General features: G+C 34.5%; 1 protein-coding gene across 1 annotated transcript in view; it reads left to right on the top strand.

Moving 5' to 3' along the window:
* HLCS (holocarboxylase synthetase) overlaps positions 1-19095 on the top strand; it is a 71511-nt gene extending 52416 nt beyond the window's left edge. The window contains exons 7-11 of the mRNA XM_083361432.1: positions 9311-9378; positions 11045-11205; positions 13178-13292; positions 16677-16890; positions 17852-19095. Coding sequence (XP_083217558.1) covers positions 9311-9378; positions 11045-11205; positions 13178-13292; positions 16677-16890; positions 17852-18017 — 724 coding nt within the window. The 3' untranslated portion in view covers positions 18018-19095. The remainder of the gene's footprint in view (positions 1-9310; positions 9379-11044; positions 11206-13177; positions 13293-16676; positions 16891-17851) is intronic.
* The last annotated feature ends 992 nt before the right edge of the window (positions 19096-20087 follow it).

Below are 20087 nucleotides of genomic sequence, written 5' to 3'. Positions count from 1 at the left end.
CACTTATAATTTTATGCTGCCTATATTGCTTTTTAATAAGTAACTCAAGATGGCTCTTACTACATATTTTTGTACCTAGTAATAGCAATAACATAGTGTTTTACACCATTCTCTAAGCAGCTTACAGAGTCAGCATATTGCAACAATCTGGGTCCTCATTTAACTCACTTTGGTTCTCATTATGTTTCCATTTTTATATTTTTGCCCTTTTTGTGTAATATAACAGGAAACCAGTAAATCACATGTAATATAACATTAACATTATTAAATAATAATAGAAAAAAGGCATAATACAAACAATACCTTGTTTTATGCAAATGTGTAGGTGTGGGATTGAACATGCAGTAGCAGTATAGTTTTCATAATGTGCACATATTGCAGTTTAATTTCTTAATTAAAATTGAAAATATTTTTTTGAATATTTATGTATATTCAGTTTAATTTTTGTTTGTTTATTCATAGATCAGGCTTATATTGCAGCTTCAGTTGCAAACTCACTCAAAACTTCAAATATATCAATCCAAGAAACTAGTAAACAATTCCAACTAAATCACATTATTCCAAGGAATAATCATGCCCAAAGTAACTTTTACTTTCTGAAGTGAATTATACAATTCATTAGTATATATACTTTTATTTCTTCTTCCTGTCTGTACTCTTTTTTTAGGGTTTCCACATCAATATTTTTCTATCAAATATAAGTAAAATGATACTTTTAAGGCCTTGCACTTCAGAATCCAATAGTGTGCCTTTTGTAACATTCAGAATTTTAATGCATTTTAGTACTAATTCAGCACGGCCTATATACTCCTCAGGGAAGATCTTTAAAAATAGGATTAACTTCTAGAGGAATGCATTAGCAATGCCATAGAAATAGGCAAAGCTCTAAATTGTCTAATAGATTGTGCCATGATTCAAATCCTTGTGACATCCCCTCCCTTTTTTATTGACAGCTTTTCATTGAACATCTAGAAGCATTCGTGTGTTTAAGAGTTAGATGGTTTGCATGAACCTAGGCTGATCTCATATTCACTTTCTGAAATTAATTCAATGCTGCTTTACATGTTAATCCGCAAAGGATTGATTTTAGGAAGGTCAGAGCAGTCTCAGAAAATGAAAGAAAAATTCCACTTAAAACAACTCATTTCAGATCTCAGAACAACACATAGCTTTTTATTCATTGTGGCACCTAGCCAGCTGGAGAAGACTTGTTCTCCTGCAGAATATATCAAACAACTACAGAAAGTTGAACTAATTAAATTTAGCTTCATTAATCAATTGCAGTTTGCAAATTGCTATATTTGGAAAGCCTGCAAGATAATAGACTGATTGTTTTAGACCATAAGTCTTAACGACCCAATGAGTCTTCACTGACAATATAAGCAGAAGTTCACAAATATTAAATTTTGTGGTTTTTTCTATTATTTAGGTGCATAGTTGCTAATACAGAAAATATTTTACTTTCTAGTGATTGGCTTAATTTAACTAATAAAAGAATACTTCACCTTGAGGGCTGGGACTTGGTATATGGATGGCATGCATATTTGCTTTATGATAAAAAGGTGGACAGGGTTTTTAAATCTCATATTCTTAGAAGTACCTTGCTGCGTGTCTGGAAAAAGTATTATTATAAGTTAAATTATAAAATACCAATTTGGGGAATTCCCGGACACGCGATAGAAGGCGTATCTATGGGAGTGAGTTTGGATATGTTTTCCTATAAGGAATTACTTAGATTGGAAGGGAATAATTGGCAACTTAAATCACTAGATGAGTTAAAACAAGAAAACATAAGTTACTCTTGGTTTCAATATACCCAAATGAAAGCCAGGTGGAAGCTGGATCAGAAGGTTGGCATAACAACTACAGATGAAAACTTAGTAAAACAAATTAGAGATTTAAATCGTGTGCATATAAAGAGGATATATAATGCTTTAATTGAATTGGATTCGGAAACGGAATTAGTTAAAGATTGTATGATAAAGTGGGCACAAAATATCCAGGAACCAATTCCGTTGGATATTTGGGAGGTAATCAGGGATAGAAATGTTAAATTTACTGAAGCTCAAAATTTAAGAGAAAATTTTTATAAAATGTTTTATAGATGGCATTTGGATCCCAAAACGTTGTCTAACATGTATCCTAACCTACAGTCTAAACGCTGTAGATGTTGTAGTTTAGATGCCACCTACTTTCATATGTGGTGGACTTGTAGAAATATAAAAGCTTTTTGGATTAAAATTTGGTGGAACATTCAAAAGATTTTTAAGAGAAAGATAAAGTTTTCTCCACAATTGTTTTTATTGGGTATTGTTGTAGATTGTGATACTAAAGTAACCAATCTGATGTTGAATTTGATAACAGCAGCACGGTTATTGGTGGGACAATAGTGGAAGAAGGATAGTTTGCCTACTATAGAAGAATGGGTACTTAAAGTATCGAATCTTGCAGAAATGTCTAAGATTTCTGCTTATTTGAAGGATCATTCACAAGAAAGATATATTTCAGTTTGGAGAAGATGGATAGATTATATTCAGAATAAATATGGGACTAAGTTTCACTTAGCTTATGAGTGGATTTTAGAGGGATATTGTTATTAGTATTGATTATATTTTTGTTTAAGTTATTATGTTTTTAATAATTGAATGTATCTATGTTAAAGGGGAGTTAAAGCACATTATGAATTTGGTTAATTTTATAATGGATTATTTTAGTTAGAATATGATTATTATATCTATAACCCTATATTCAGCTCTGGGAAGTGGGGGGGGAAGGGGGGTGGTTTGGGGTGGGTGGGTTTTGGGGATATGTATTATAAAAAATTTTTAAAAAACTTTAATAAAACAATAGTTACTTTCACGAAGTATACAATATGCTCCAAGTGGATATTGATTCATTAAATATTCTCTTCAAATATAGCACTGTTAACAGTAGTGGGAAGGAAGTCACTGGTAACAGTATTTGTGTAGCAGTTTAATAAAAACAATAGAACTAATCCATTGTATTTGTAAGTATACTTAAAAATAAATGTTTATTCAGGGAAATACGAGGAGGAAGATATGTTGGATATGTTTGCCATCTTCAGTTATTTATAAAAATAAATGCGAGATACGAATAAATAAATGAATGTTTTAAAATGCTTAATTTACAGATTAATCATACCCAAGGAGTTGACATGGTTAGATATCTGTGAACTTCTCTAATGAATATATTTTCTTTCTTGTGTGTATACATACATAGTTATTTTTACAACTTGAACATGGATACTAATTTCCAACTACCATATTATGGAAATATTTTTTGCATATAAAGTATCTGGAGGTATTTACCTGATAGACTACTCACTATTGAAAACAAAATGTGGAATCAGTTTACAGTACTTTTCCTTTGATCACATATTTTATTTTAAATATTTTATAAAGTATATTGATTATGCATAATGCATGTAATTGTGTACATGTTATTACAAATGTATTAATGGAATATAATGGTGCTTATAAAAAATGGAACGATGGGAGTGAAATTTAATTTAAAATACATCAAATGAAGGCTGTCATTCTTTAAAAAGGAGGGCTTCTTAAGTAATGCTTGAATCTATAAAAAAAACTAGTATCTTTACTTTGTAAAACTGAAGAAAACACTCTTATCTATCTGTATCAGAAAGAGCAGAATTGTTAGTTGTGCTGTATGAGGGCATATTATCATCTTGAGGTTGACCATCTGTAGTTTCTGGATTTGTTTTTTCCTCCCATTTTTAAATAGATAATCTTTTCTCCAAAAATTCCTAAGGAATTCCTTCAGCATCCATGAATATAATAGATCCAGATCTATACCTAAGAATTCAGTGCTTTAAATACATCCATATATTGTTTCCTGTATGTTTTCCAGATTCTATTGTAAGAGAAGACCATAGTAAAATAGGAATCCAAAAATTTTGTCTTGTCTCCATCACCCATTAATAAATCAGTAAATTATAATATTTCTAAAGCTGCAGACTTAAAGCTTTCTTGTTTTTTTCTTCTTCCTTCAAACAATAAAATCAACATATCTTGTTTTTAGCATCTTTTACATGCAGGATTACTGTATTTGGAGACAAGAAGTCAAGAAGTCCTAATAGCTTTCTCCATTTCCTTTTCTGAAAGGTCTTAATTGTGATCAACCCTAATCCTCCCCTATTCAGAACTTCCGTTTATTTGTTACATTTCTGTCCTCCTCCTATAGTATGCGAGAGCATTTTATAAAATGGGTGAAGTTGATTTATATTTCACATAGAGATGCAGAAAAGCCAGAAAATCTTGGATTCAATTGTATATACTAAAATAAAAGATTTAAAGATTATTGTTTAATTGAAATCAGAGGTTTTTCTTTTTAGCACTGATTGATAAAAATTGGGGGAAAGTCTTGTTTCTATACATGACAGTGTAGCAATTGCTAATGCAAATTCAGTCTTAGTAGTATGTAGCTTCCAGGTCCTCTCCGCTTACACAAAGTCACCTTTCCAAAATCAAAGGTGATTTTGACTTCTTTACATTTTTGCTTTCTCATTGGTCAGAGGGCTCATAATTTGGCTCCTATGAGATAGAAAACTTAGCATCTCCTGGGTCTACAGATAGCGAAGTGAAAGGCAACATATTTCTGGTCTCAACAATTGACCAAGACCAAGGGCTATTGGAAACTTTATATCTTATCTCTCAAGAAGATGTCCTGACAAAAGGAAGAGCATTTGACTTCTTGCATTGTCAGAGAAAGAGCAGCCTCAAAGAATATATTTCATTCTCCTTGCCTTCTAATGACAATTGCCCTCAGAGTGCCAGATTATTCTGTCCTAATGTATTCATCAAAGAAGAACCACCAATCCCAGTTCAGTCCAGCATGTAACTAGGGGAAATCAGTCTAACCCCCATCTATCTATATCTATATCATCTATATCTATATCTATCTATATCTATATCTATATCTATCTATCTATCTATCTATCTATCTATCTATCTATCTATCTATCTATCTATCTATCTATCTATCTATCTTTAATTGACATCTTCAAGGCTATATTGTGCCAATCATAAATCTTTTCTTTTCTCTACATCCCTTCCTTGAGTAATTTGTCTTGATGGTTTTGAAGTTCCTTTTGTATTTATTGCTGGGAGTCACTGTAAACAAACAAATGAGATAACTATGTGGCACATATACAATAAGCGGCAAACGTTTAAAAAGAAATGAAAACAGCTTTAAACTTGGCACAAAAATGATCAAGTGGAACATACTCATCATTGCCTTTTTTATGTTTATGAACTATTGTTGGAGGGGACTAACATTACAAAGATCAAAAATATGATTTATCACCTTGTCCTGTTACTCTAACTCACTATGCAACCATTTCATTCTTTCTTTCTATTGCTGTTATTGCTCAGGTCATTGCTTTAAAACTATTTATGATTCAGAAGCTAAATATAATCAGCAGCAGCCTGCTTACCCTGAATTTATGTGATATTCACAATGGACTTCATGAAAACATTGTAATAAAATCTAGTAAAAGCTAGATTTTTATCTAATGTTATAAGTTTGTAAATTCATTGATAGTTATTATTAGCAAAAAAAATAATGATATGGAATAACTCAGTCCTACCTCTTTTGTTTTGGTTCTATCTCTCTAGTCCCCAGCTGCATTATCTAATCCCAATGAAGAAAATTAAGTCAATGTAAAACTATACTCTGTTTTTTCACAGAGAGGTCACGAATAGTCTGTCTTCCCTTGGTAGCCACCAGTGTTCCTATTACACTTCATTTATATAGTTGAAGGACTCAGGAGAACCAGCTGGGCTCCCTGTCTGCGCTCATCAAGTGTTAATTTCTGAAAAAGGTATTGCTGTCATGAACAAGTGCTGAAGGTACTCTGGTGGTCCTGCCAAACAAGAAGAGCTCTTAATTAGTGCCAATGTTCAATCAGGCTGCTTAACCTGCCACAGAGCTGAGAAGGTCATGTTCCTTCCTTTAGCACTGCCAACAGAAAATACCCAAGAACAGTCCCCGAGTGTTTCTTTTACTTTAAGAATAAGTTGCTAAAGTAACGTGACACTTTTTTTTTTGAGGATGAGGTGCAAAGAACATCTGTTTTGGAAAACAAATTTCCACTGTAAATTTTTCAGAGGAATGCTTTTTATATTTATTTACCCTCGTAAAATGCAATTTTTCTAATTCTCAGCTACTTCTGATTTTAATTATGAGTATTTAAGTGAACAACTGTATGTTAGTTGCTGAGCATTATATTGCTCCTATTTGCAGACAATAGAATTATAGAGTTAAAACAGTAAATATTTTTTCTGAGTAATTCTTTGTATGTTTCACAAATTACTGTATTTTATTACCATATCATATGAATGAGGGGCGGGGGTTGTAGACGTTGATAACCTCATTGGAGAAGCTTTTCCCATGAGTTTAGAGATGTGGCACACTAGTATTATTTAAACTTTGAGGGCAGAAATTCTCTTTCCACTTTCCTAAAATTACTGTTTATAGGTATTTGTAAAGGAAAACTAAATTTTACTGTAAGTATTTCCTTTCAGCACAGATTTAATAAATTTAATTTCAAGGAGTTTCAGATTTAATCAGCAACTAAGGAGTAAATGTTAATGTGTGTGGTAGTGGTATTGTTGTTTATGTAAAATGAACAAAGAAATGGACCAAGAACATTTATGTTCTTTTTAGATTCATAGAGTAGCAATATTTTTGGTACATATTGTTTGTGGCTTATTTTCTTTTTGAATATATAAAAATGGGAAAAACAAAGGAAATAATTGTTATTTTGCATATTAATTAAAATAGATTAAATACACCCAGTGTATATTTGGGTCTTGGAAAACTTGATGTTTATATTGGAACTTTTGCATTTGCATTGCAATTTTACTATATATTGGGCAGGGGTTGTCACCCAGAAATGAATACATATATGTCTGAAATCCCATTGATGTACTTAATAAATTTAATAAATAATTTGGAGGGCAGACTTTTAAACTACCAACCTACTATATATTTGTTACACTCTAGGTATCAGCATGATTTAATGATTGATTTGATTTTTAACCATTTTTGCTTGAATACCTTATAAATGGCTGGACCCTATATATATTGCATTATAAAAGCCAGTTCTGTAGCTGTAAATATGAAAGCTTTTATAAATAAGAAAGTTTATGAAACTGTGCATTATGAAAGAGTGCCACATCTTTTCTTGAGTGATAACACATTGGAATGCTTTCTTTTGCAGGTGGATAGATGGCACGTTAGTCCTCTTGTACATGCATGCTTATCATGGCAACCATATTGTTCTGATGGTTTTACACAAGGCTAGAATAATTTAATGTGTCTGTTCAAGAAGCTTGTTTGCCAACATTCTTACAGAATTGAATACATAGAATTTGTAGTTTTCATCTCATTGTTTTCATTACTTCCATTTATGATTTTACATAATACTGTACATTGTTTTTATTGTAAGGAAAAGGGGATTTAGATTTGCGCTGCTTATATAGTTCACTAACAATATATTCAATGCCTGGAAATAATTATGCTACATCTAATACATACAGTCATGGCCGAAATTGTTGGCACCCCAGAAATTTTTCCAGAAAATCAAGTATTTCTCACAGAAAAGTATTGCAGGAAACACATGTTTTGCTATACACAGGTTTATTCCCTTTGTGTGTATTGGAACACAACAAAAAAGGGAGGAAAAAAAGCAAATTGGACATAATGTCAAACAAAACTCCAAAAATGGGCCGGACAAAATTATTGGCACCCTTTCAAAATTGTGGGTAAACAAGATTGTTTCAAGCATGTAATGCTCCTTGAAACTCACCTGGGGCAAGTAACAGGTGTGGGCAATATAAAAATCACACCTGAAAGCAGATAAAAAGGAGAGAAGTTCACTTAGACTTTGCATTGTGTGTCTGTGTGTGCCACACTAAGCATGGACAACAGACCGAGGAGAAGAGAACTGTCTGAGGACTTGAGAACCAAAACTGTGGACAAATATCACCAATCTCAAGGTTACAAGTCCATCTCCAGAGATCTAAATTTGCCTTTGTCCACAGTGCGCAACATTATCAAGAAGTTTGCAACCCATTGCACTGTAGCGAATCTCCCTAGTCGTGGATGGAAGAGAAAAATTGATGAAAGTTTGCAACGCAGGATAGTCCGGATGGTGGATAAGCGGCCCTAAACAAGTTCCAAAGGAATGCAAGCTGTCCTGCAGGCTCAGGGAGCATCAGTGTCAGAGTGAACTATCCATCGACATTTAAATGAAATGAAACGCTATGGCAGGAGACCCAGGAGGACCCCACTGCTGACACAGAGACATAAAAAAACAAGATTACAGTTTGCCAAAATGTACTCAAGTAAGCCAAAATCCTTCTGGGAAAATGTCTTGTGGACAGATGAGACCAAGATAGAGCTTTTTGGTAAAGCACATCATTCTACTGTTTACCGAAAATGAAATGAGGTGTACAAAGAAAAGAACACAGTACCTACAGTGAAATATGGTGGAGGTTCAATGATGTTTTGGGGTTGTTTTGCTGCCTCTGGCACTGGGTGCCTTGAATGTGTGCAAGGCATCATGAAATCTGAGGATTACCAAAGGATTTTAGGTTGCACTGTAGAGCCCAGTGGCAGAAAGCTGGGTTTGCATCCGAGATCTTGGGTCTTCCAGCAGGACAATGACCCCAAACATACGTCAAAAAGCACCCAGAAATGGATGGGAAGAAAGCGCTGGAGAGTTCTGAAGTGGCCAGCAATGAGTCCAGATCTGAATCCCATTGAACATCTGTGGAGAGATCTTAAAATTGCTGTTGGGAAAAGGCACCCTTCCAATAAGAGAGACCTGGAGCAGTTTGCAAAGGAAGAGTGGTCCAAAATTCCGGGTGAGAGGTGTAAGAAGCTTATTGATGGTTATAGGAAGCGACTGATTTCAGTTATTTTTTCCAAAGGGTGTGCAACCAAATATTAAGTTAAGGGTGCCAATAATTTTGTCCGGCCCATTTTTGGAGTTTTGTTTGACATTATGTCCAATTTGCTTTTTTTCCTCCCTTTTTTGTTGTGTTCCAATACACACAAAGGAAATAAACCTGTGTATAGCAAAACATGTGTTCCTGCAATACTTTTCTGTGAGAAATACTTGATTTTCTGGAAAAATTTCTGGGGTGCCAACAATTTCGGCCATGACTGTATATTACCTCTTTTCATCTTTGAAGCCTGACATTACTTCTCTTATATACTTTTACTACATTCAAAAAATAATTGTTTTTAACATTGTAATTTGCAGATTGATATATAAGATGCCACAGGAAATGGGTCTTATAGCAATTGCAACTCAACAAATTCAGGGAAAGGGTAAGTTGATACAACTATAGTATGAGGAAAGAAAAGGTATTATGCAATACTATTCATAAAGGTATTATGTAATACGAACCATACTCATACTAATCATGCCCATACAAATTGGGTAATCTGTTCTGACTATATAGAAATCTATCTTCACTTTTTGTAATAATAACAAAACAATCATTATCACTGTAATATTGAGTAATTAAGATATGCCCACATTGCCAGTAGGAATTGAATTGTACTCACTGGAAAGTATCTTTAAAATAATCAGATCTGCTGAATAAAACCATCATGAATCAATAGATAAAATATTTAGGCTTGTAGTTACAGTTTTCATACAACCTTTAATTAAGTTGTATTTTTTCATAACTATCCTTATACACAAAACTACCATGATAAAAAGTACCACTAACTGCATAAAGAAGTGGTAACATATCCAAAATTTGTCGTTCTCTGGGTCTCAAATTGCTGTTAGCTAACCCCTAAAATATCAGAAGAACAGTTACTATTCTTTAATTTTCATTAAATGGATGTTTTTAAACCATGACTTGGAATCCTATATTGTAAATAGAATCCTTAGGATGATATAGACAACCCTCTGTTTTCAATTAATACTGTTCATGATATCAATGAACTTTTTCTGAGACATATGGAGATCTCTTTTTAGCCAGTGTGAAGAATATATTTCTTGATGACAAACAATTAAAGCATTCATCAGTGTTCCATTAACTATTTTCCAGAGAAAGGATTGCCTCTCCAACTGAGCCAATACTTACCACACATTTCTCTGTCTCCCTTTACCAGCACTGCTAATACAGCCCTGTGGTTAAGAATTTTGGTTGAATGTAGAGATAAAATTATCATTTTGAAATCCAGTAGGAATGTTTGTTTCTTTGATTATTATTAACAATTTTTATTTTATGACCAGATATTTTCCCACAAGATTTTTATCCTCTTTAAATAAGTCTAAAAGCTTTGTTTTAGTCCCCTAAAGTAGAATGGTTTCATCTCTACACTCAGATAGCCTTGATAGTTGTTTGAGAGATGCGAGGAGGGAAGGTAAAAGCTCTTTCAATTCACAAATACATAGCTTTGGATACATTTTCCTCAATCAATACAATCAATACAAGTATAATAGTTTTGAAGCGTTTGTTTAATTGGCTTATCTTTATCTAGTTTTAGGGCATGTGTAGGAAACAGATAAGTTTTAGATCTTATGTAAGCAGAAATATTGAAAATTCAATGGAGTTAACAAACTTTTAAGCATCACTATATGTTTTTTTCATAATTCCATCCTCACCTATTCTCCCATATTGACTTCTTCCAACAAATATTCATTCTTCTCTACGGACCGTGTATTATTAATCTTTCTACCAGTATTTGTGTATCTTAAATTTCCTCCACTCATTTTCCTACCATGCTGAAAATATTCCATCAGTGTAAAAAAATTCATCAGTATAAACCACAGATCAAAATAGCAAACCTTTCAGATTTTTTTATAAATATTAGACAGAATTCTTTGTAATCTTTGCAGTTACTTTTTGAACTTTTGGTTTTGGTTTTCGCTTCCTTACTTCACCAGATTTTCTTAATCTTCTGATGAAATATTTTCCATTTGGTAAATGTTACTTGTGCGTAAACAATGTTTAATGTATGTTTCCCTTTTTTTAAGGACGAGGTGGAAATACTTGGTTGAGTCCTGTGGGAGCTGCTCTATCAACTTTGCATGTTATCATTCCTTTGACTTCAAAATTGGGCCAAAGGATTCCATTTATTCAACATTTGATGTCTCTAGCAGTTGTGGAGGCTGTTAGATCCATACCTGGATATCAGGTATTGTGTTTTTATATTTCTTTTTCATTATAGTTCTTTGAAATAGAAGTATATAATATTTACTAAGTCTCAAGTTATAGCAAGAATTCTGGATGGGACAAAGAAATCATTTTGCCCAATTATCTGGAAAGAGTTTCACTTGGTCATCTCTAAGAAAATGGACAGAGTCCTTGGACTGTGATCTCTGCCACTTGTGTTTTTAGTCTATATCCCTCCTGTTGGTCCAGCCTGGATCTGTTATGTAATTGGGTCCAAACAGTGGTGCGTGTTTATTTGCAAAAGGGTATGGTTCCATCTGCTTTGAAAGTGACAGTGGCCCATGTCATCTCCAAGAAGCTAGTTGCCAACCTTCCCTTCTTAGGAAAAGTTGTTGTAGATGGACAGCTTCTGAGGGCTTGGAAGAAATGAATTCTGGATCATTTTCAGTTGTATTTGTATTATCAAGGTGGCCTTTTTCAGGCTTGTGGATGACCTCTAGAGGACTCAGAATGGAGGTAGTGTATCTACCCTTGCTTGTTCCTGCCTGCCTATCAAATTGTATATCTGCTATCTCAAATATGTGACTCTGGATGGCATATTTATGTTCAGTGAGTTCTTCAGTGTTCACTCATGTAACATCACTGCTAATGCCATTGGTTTCCAGTAAGCTTCTTTATTAAATATGCATTGTAATAAATTCACTATATTGTATGTAGTCCGTTGCTGTAGTTAAAATGTGATATACAGAGAAATATATGTAGTCTCTTACTTTTAGACTATTACCATGATTCCATGAAAATAAGACCTGGGGGTTTTTTTCCCTTTTTTTTGGCCTCTAAAAGAAGCACCATGTCTTTTTTTCAGGGGTGTGTGTTTTCCATTCACTTCATGGCAGCAGCGCCGACAGCCCCGCCCAGCCATCCCACTTCTTCTGCGGCTGAAGAAGCAGCTTCATTTTGCAGCTGAGAATGGAGCTCCAGCCTGCATTTCACAGTCAGAGGCCCTCTGGAAAGGCCTCTGACTGCGAAATACAGGCCAGAGCTCCATTCTCAGCTGCTGGATGAAGCTGCTTCTTCAGTTGCAGAAGTGGTCCAGTGAGGCAATTGTTGATCCATGGGAGGCCTGGCTGCAATGGTAAGCTCCACCTCCTCATCCCCACCCTAGCTTTATTTTTAGGCATGTACCTAGCCCCAAAATTGGGGCTTATTTTTGGGATAGGGCTTATATTAGGCCCACTCCCAAAAATCAAGCTAGGGTTTATTTTTGGGGTAGGTATTACTTTCGGGAAAACATGGTATACTATATACCCTTCTTTGTTTTGCGACCACAATCCCTTCCAGCAACTTTGTCATTAAGTGAACATGTGACAGAGATTTGAAGATTACTAGTTGGTGTTGGCTCATTCTTGTACAGGATTCTGTATCTGACTCATTTTTGTTCGTTTTTAACCCCTTGAAGGGTGGAGATTGATTAAGCAAATTATCTCTTCGTGAGCTGTTTTTCTCCACATCATAATGTTTCTCTAAACCACAAGTTAGCACTGTGACTTTGATTAGAAACCTCCACCTGGCTGTGATACTGCCTGAAACTGACTAAATCCTCATCAATTTCACACTGAAAGTTTTTGTTGCCAGGCACTTGAAAATTTGTTCATAAATTGTACATTGGTGAGAAAATGATTTTTTTTATTACCATAGTATTTGTGAACAGTCACCAAATGAAGAGTGGGTATGTTCTACCAATAGAACTCTGACCCCATAAAATAGCAAAATAAAAAATGCATGAAATTGTAATCAAGCATATTTGGAAGTATATCAGGTAAAATGCCATATGTGTTCTCTGTATTGATTGCCCTTGTTTTCTTCAAAAACTTTTTACGAAGCAATTAAGCTGCATGTGATTTCCTCTTTTTTAAGAGCTACAAGCTGTGATTAGTGAATAAGCCATCTTGTAGCTTCAAAGATATTACCAATATGCAAATTTTTTTTTGTAGGAAATAGATCTTCGGTTGAAATGGCCAAATGATATATACTACAGTGACCTTATGAAACTTGGTGGTGTTTTAGTAAATTCCACATTAACAGGAGATATGTTCCATATACTTATTGGTAAGAATATCAGAAATTATGGTGATTTATAATATAGCCTATTTTTGACATAGTAAATTGAACGATGTGATTATAATTCCCCTAGAACTGTAATGAATATGCATCTGGAATATGTCTATCCCAACACAGAATTTGCAAGAGAATTTATTTATCTGATTGTTTTGTGACAAAATCCTGTGGGATAAAGGCAATAAAATGTTTCTCAACCCCAGAAAAGCTTTACCTAAACACCATATAACACTTATTAGGAAGCCAGTTTTATTGCTACTCTAGATCACCAGTTTTACAGCAAGTCTTGCATTATGATCAGATACTTTTCCTTGTTTTAAAGGGAGAATAAGTTGGTAACAATTTCGCACCTTGTTCTTATTTTTAGAACTATTTTCTTTTTTATATTTTCTATTTGGTTTTCATGACCACTACACTGTTTTAAGAATCATGAAGAAATAAAAATTTTGAAGTTTTCAATTTGTTTCGGGGTCTTTGGTAATAAACCAAAGGGATCTCACTGGGAAAAAAATGGAAGTAGTTAATTTTATATGCAAATGGAATCAGTGCTTTTCACAGCTTTGTAGATAGTGGATAGCCTTTTCAATATTTTGGATTTTTAAATCAAATGCACATCAAAAGCAATCATATCATAATCTTTCCCCAGTCCTGATAAAATAAATTGGGATGAGGTGGGGGAAGCATGGTCAATTCTATTCTGGTAATTGTGAGTATGGAATTGCCTTTTTTTACATAGCACAACTTCTAGTACTTGGTCTTTCTTAAAAACAAAGATATACTGTAAATCTTTCTCAACTAAATGTATCTGTACATTCAAACAATGATTATTTAATATCATTTTTATGCAATCATAGACCAGCAAATAAAACAAGAAAAACTCAATTAATTAGGATAATTTTTCTTGTTTTATTTGCTGGTCTATGATCTAATAAAAGGGATGCAGTGGCTCAGTGGGTTAGGATGCTGAGCTTGTCGATCAGAAGGTCGGCAGTTTGGCGGGTCGAATCCCAAGTGCTGCGTAACAGAGTGAGCACCTGTTACTCGTCCCAGCTTCTGCCAACCTAGCAGTTCGAAAGCATGTAAAAATGCAAGTAGAAAAATAGGGAGCACTACGGTGGGAAGGTAACAGCGTTCTGTGCGCCTTTGGCGTCTAGTCATGCTGGCCACATGACCACGGAGACGTCCTTGGACAAATGCTGGCCTTTCAGCTTTGAAACGGAGATGAGCACCGGCCCCTAGAGTCAGAAACGACTAGCACACATGTGCGGGGGAACCTTTACCTTTACCTATGATCTAATAAATTGACTGGTTATTTAAAAAACATGCTCTTACCAGAATAAAAGTTAACACAGTTCTTCCCAAAGCAAATTCATGAGTGTCCTTGATAAGCACATTGAGCAGAGGAGCAACACTGATAGGATAGGGAGGGGGAGTGAATATATTTTACAAAGCCACACAAGAGGCATAATGAAAAAAATCCAGAGCCTTCCAGTTTGCCGACGCAGCCACCTTGGTCGTCTGGAAGGCGAGCTCCGTTTTCCGCATCCAGTTTTGCTTCACTGGGGGACCCTGGAAGAAGTCGAAAGTCGCCCTCTAGGGGCGACCAGCAAGAAGGGGATCCCCGTTGGATCGTGGGAGGTTTGTTTGATGACTCAGAAGCACAGATATGGAAGACAATTTGGCAAAGAAAGCCAGAATAAAACTGAAGAGGTTTTGACTTACTCGTGAGAATTAAAATAGAATATACTCAAATAGATAAGATGTATAGAAATTATGAGATGAGATAAAGAAAACTTTATTACATCAATGAATGTAATATGTTTTTATTTAGTGATACTAAGAAGAATTATTAGCTTAAATATGAGATAACAGATATTAAGAGAAAAAGACAGGAAGTATTAAATGTTGAAATAGGAGGAATTTTGGTTACTAAATTTAAGATATCTGGAAATTACCAGAAAATGAGAATATTATATTGTATTACTAATTAGTTGATGTAAGATGGTGAGAATTCAAATAGATAAGACATGTATTCTGAACATTAGATCTTGTGATGAATTGTGATAAAAGGAATTGGGGTTATTTAAAAGTTGGAAATTATAAATATCAAACGTTAAATATAAATATTAATGGGAAACTAAAAATTGGAAAAAATTAACCAGGACATTGATTGTCTAAAATGATTTAATGTTAAAACAACTAGGATATGTATAAACTAAAAATTATTGATAAATGAAATAAAGTTATTTTTTATTTAATTGATATAATAAGAATTGTATTAATTTAAATATGAGACAGTAAATACTAAGGGGAAAAGAGAGGAAACATTTAATGTAATAATTTGAGATCTGTACTAAAGATATTTGTAAGTTATTGAATTATTGACCAACTCAGCCGCCATGTTGCTTTTCAAATATTTAAATGTAAAACTAGAAAACCAGTAAAATTTTCTTTTAAAAAAAAAACAAAAAAATCCTTAACTACTGATTAAATAAGGATTAGTGGTTTTCTGCCAAATATTATGCTGCTAACGGACAGCAAGGTGAGAAATAAGCATCAAAACCAGAGAAAAAATATTTAAATGTAGAATCCTTACCTGTTGTTTCCTTAAAACCTGTATGCTACTCCTGAGCTGGAGCAATTTATAGAGATGTGGAAAATAATACCATAGTCACAAACTTCAAAATATTTTTGCCTGCATTCAGAGTCCTGTCTGCAATCTGATTAACAGTTCACAACTGGAATGCACAGTTGGAATTCAACAAGAAATATCCACATATTCATACCAAACAATGTACCTATAAAGAGATATGCTTCCTGTATTGAAATGTTGCAGGATAACTCTCTGTGTAGATGATCAAATACATTTTTTTTATTTTTCACATTTTTGAACTGCCAATCTCCCTCAAATATATTTCACAGCTTCCAAAATCATAAGAATTAAGATGTCTAGACAGTTATAACCATAGCACATACCAGGGTCTCTTCATTACTGGAAATGTTCTTGGTTTTCAGTTATAAACTTCCTTTGAATGTATTTGTTGGGATATGGATTGTCTTGAGACTGTTTGAGCTTATTTTTGCTAGAGGAAGAAAGGGGCAAGCATTGTTGTCTGTAATTAGTTAATTAATTAGTATAATTTATATGGTTATGTTGTCTTGTCTTTAAAAAAAGATGTGGGTTTCAATTTATGTGACCTTATGTAATCTTTCATCATTAGAAAGAATAAATATCTTAAGAAATCTGTAAAAGGGTTTTTATAGCTGTCTAAATGATTTGGAATGAACATTTATTACCATCATAAAGGAAATAATTTTACAGATATATACATGACATTTTGTATATCTTTTTTCCAATGACTTATTCCTCCTCAGGGTTTGGATTTAATGTTAATAATAGCAACCCAACTATATGCATCAATGATCTCATTATGGAGTACAATAAGACAATGAATGCAACATTACAGCCCTTAACTCCCGACTGTCTGATTGCCAGAAGTGTGACCGTTCTGGAAAATCTAATCAACATCTTTCAGGAAAAGGGACCAAATGGAATTCTTCCCATGTACTATAAATACTGGGTGCATAGGTGATTATGTTTATTATTGCTAATTAACAATAGGTCTTCTTAAAGCAATAGTGATTGGCCAGGTTTTAATTTTTATTATTTATCACAGTTTGCTTAGTTTATATTTGACTATGTATAGACATATTTACGTAATTAAAAATTGTGTTTAGCACATTTAATTTAAAATATCAAAACGTCAGAATTTGTTTCATAAAGGCCTGATTTTTTGCTATTACATCAAAAGGCTAAAAATAGACTAGGAATTAATAAATTAGTATTGAATTTTTTTATAAAATCTTGTCTATGCTATATACTATACTATGCTATGCTATGCTATGCCATGCCATACCATACCATCATACAACACCACACCACACCACACCATAAGAAGAGTTACGTAAAATGAAAGATGGGTACAGAAAATTCTCATGCATGTGTTACTCAATTTAATTTTTTTTCTTCTGTTCAATCTTATGTTATTCTTGGAGACAGCCTGGTCAAGTCCCTGCAGTTTTCTTGGAAAGCTCTTTCAGAAGTCGTTTGCCACTGCTTCCTCCTTAGGGCTGAGAAAAAGTGACTGGCCCAAGGTGTCTTGTGCCTAAGGCTCCTAGAACTCACTGTCTCCCAATTTCTAGCCTGATACCTTAACCACTACTCCAAACTGCTCTCCTTTATGATGATAAGCAATTAATGAATTCCATATGAATCTTACATAGAATCCATATGCATTTGTTAATAATTATTTTCCCTCAGTATATATTTAGTGTGTAATAAGTTCCTTGGAACAGTGACTTATCATGCTTATATGGATATTTGTTGATCAATGAATGAAATACATTGTTATATGTAGATGTTTACACAAAATGAAGACAGATAATCAGACACTAAGGATACTTTGCAGAGAGGCATTTATTATTAATAGAATAGTGAAACTGAAATTTAATGTACATTGATATTAATCAAAGAATTTTTTCCATTTCAGTGGTAAGCAAGTCCGACTCACAAACGATGAAGGACCATTGGTATGGATTGTTGGGTTAGATGATTCTGGATTCCTTCAGGTTTATGAAGAAGGCAAAGATGTTATCACTGTACACCCAGATGGCAATTCTTTCGATATGCTAAGAAATCTTATAATTCCTAAATAATAGTTTTTAAGTATGGTAAAACAATCATTCACTTAGCAGACTATTTTGTATACAGCGCTTATTATGAGTGCTTAGCTAGAGGCAGTTTTAATATTTATTCTTTTTAAAGCAGAAAAATAACTATGGATCAAGGAAAAGAAATAATTTTGCATAATTATTTTTTGTTAGGCTGTCTTCTTAGTAAAGCTGAGATGGTATTTGGAAGTTTTCCCCGTTTTTCTTTTCTTTCGGGATTGTGTACAAATGTGAAAAAAGCATTGCAATAAGTATTAAAATTAATAATATCTAATTTTTGACATGGATCATTTGGAATTTTCAAAAAAAAAACTTATGATGTATATTCTCCAAACTTATGCTTATAGTAACTTTTAACACTAATAATCATGCAATTTTGTGTTATTTCTGTTTTTTGCAAGGAAACATTTTTCAACAAATGTTAAAATAATACATCGTCCAGTTTTAATTAAGGAGTAGATGGCATGGCTATATTATTTTTTGAACTGAAAGGGACTTGCTTAGGTTGAACTGGATCCTAAGTTTTCCACAGTTTTTTGTACGTTCAGGTTTTATAGCTAAACAGTTCTAGAATTACCACTAATTTAACAGAACTCTACAGGTTCTTTTTGTTTCCCAATTTCATATGTCTATTTTCTGGCTTCTTTTATTCAGGTCAGCTACAAAGAGTAAAGACTACTCTGGGCAAATAGGATTAATTTATTAATGTTTTTAAGACTCTCTTCAGTCACAGTGATTAACAATATTGCTACAGAATCTGCTGTAGCTCACTTACTTTACATCATTTCTCATTCATCCTTTACTCAGTAAGATTTTGCTGATCTTTGATGCTATATTCAAATCCAAATAAAGATGGTTCTTTGATATTTTCATCCTCAAAGACACTTTTCAAAAATCTCAGTGTACAATATGCTTTTAAGGATTGATTTTGGCTTGTAATTTACACAAACACCCAATCTAAATTTTTAGAACAATTTCACCATACTAGGGAATTGAGTTAACCTGCCTTCTTTATTAACACTGCAGGCTTTAAAATGCTCTCCTTTTGTTCAGAAAGAAAGTTTTCTCCCCAAACATGCAGACTTATTTATTTATTTATTTTATTTTATTTTAATTGAATTTCTATACCGCCCTTCTCCCGAAGGACTCAGGGCGGTGTACAGGGCAATAAAAGCACTACAAAAGTTTACAAAAATTAAAAGTAAAATTAAATTAATTAAGCCCTAACAATAAATAATTAAAAATACCCCAAACCCTTAAACCAGGCCGGCCTGTTCAAATAAATAGGTTTTCAAATCACGGCGGAAAGAGCGAAGGTCGGGAGCCATCCGGAGCTCAACCGGTAATTGATTCCAAAGGGCTGGCGCGTCCACAGAGAATGCTTTCCCCCTGGGGGCCGCAAGGCGACACTCTCTGACCGACGGCACCCTGAGGAGGCCCTCTCTGTGGGAGCGCACAGGACGAAGGGAAGATGATGCCGGCAGCAGGTGCTCCCGTAAGTAATCCGGACCCATGCCATTTAGGGCTTTATAGGTAATCACCAGCACCTTGAATCTCACCCGGAGGGCAACTGGAAGCCAATGCAGCTCGCGGAAAAGAGGTGTTACATGGGAGTATCGGGAGACCCCCATCACAACTCGCGCGGCCGCATTCTACACCAGCTGAAGCCTCCAAGTGGTCCTCAAGGGCAGCCCCAGTAAAGAGCATTGCAGTAGTCTATATGAGAGATCATGAGCACATGAGTGACTGTACGCAGGGCATCCCGGTCCAGATAGGGTCGCAACTGGCGCACCAGGCGAACCTGGGCAAAAGCCCCTCTGGTCACAGCTCCTACATGGTCTTCCAAACTGAGCTGTGAGTCCAGGAGGACACCCAAGTTGCGAGCCCTATGTACGGGGGGGTAACACCTCACCCCCCATGGTTAAAGATGGAATGGACCGAATTTCCCGAGATGCCGGAACGTACAACCACTCAGACTTGTCGGGATTGAGCCGAAGCCTGTTCCTCCCCATCCAGACCTGAACTGCCTCTAGGCAATGGGACATCACATCGAGG

Source organism: Vipera ursinii, assembly GCF_947247035.1.
Source record: "Vipera ursinii genome assembly, chromosome: 4".
Taxonomy (NCBI): Eukaryota; Metazoa; Chordata; class Lepidosauria; order Squamata; family Viperidae; genus Vipera; species Vipera ursinii.
Note: the sequence above shows the minus strand (reverse complement) of the source record. Positions and strands in the feature narration are given on the sequence as shown.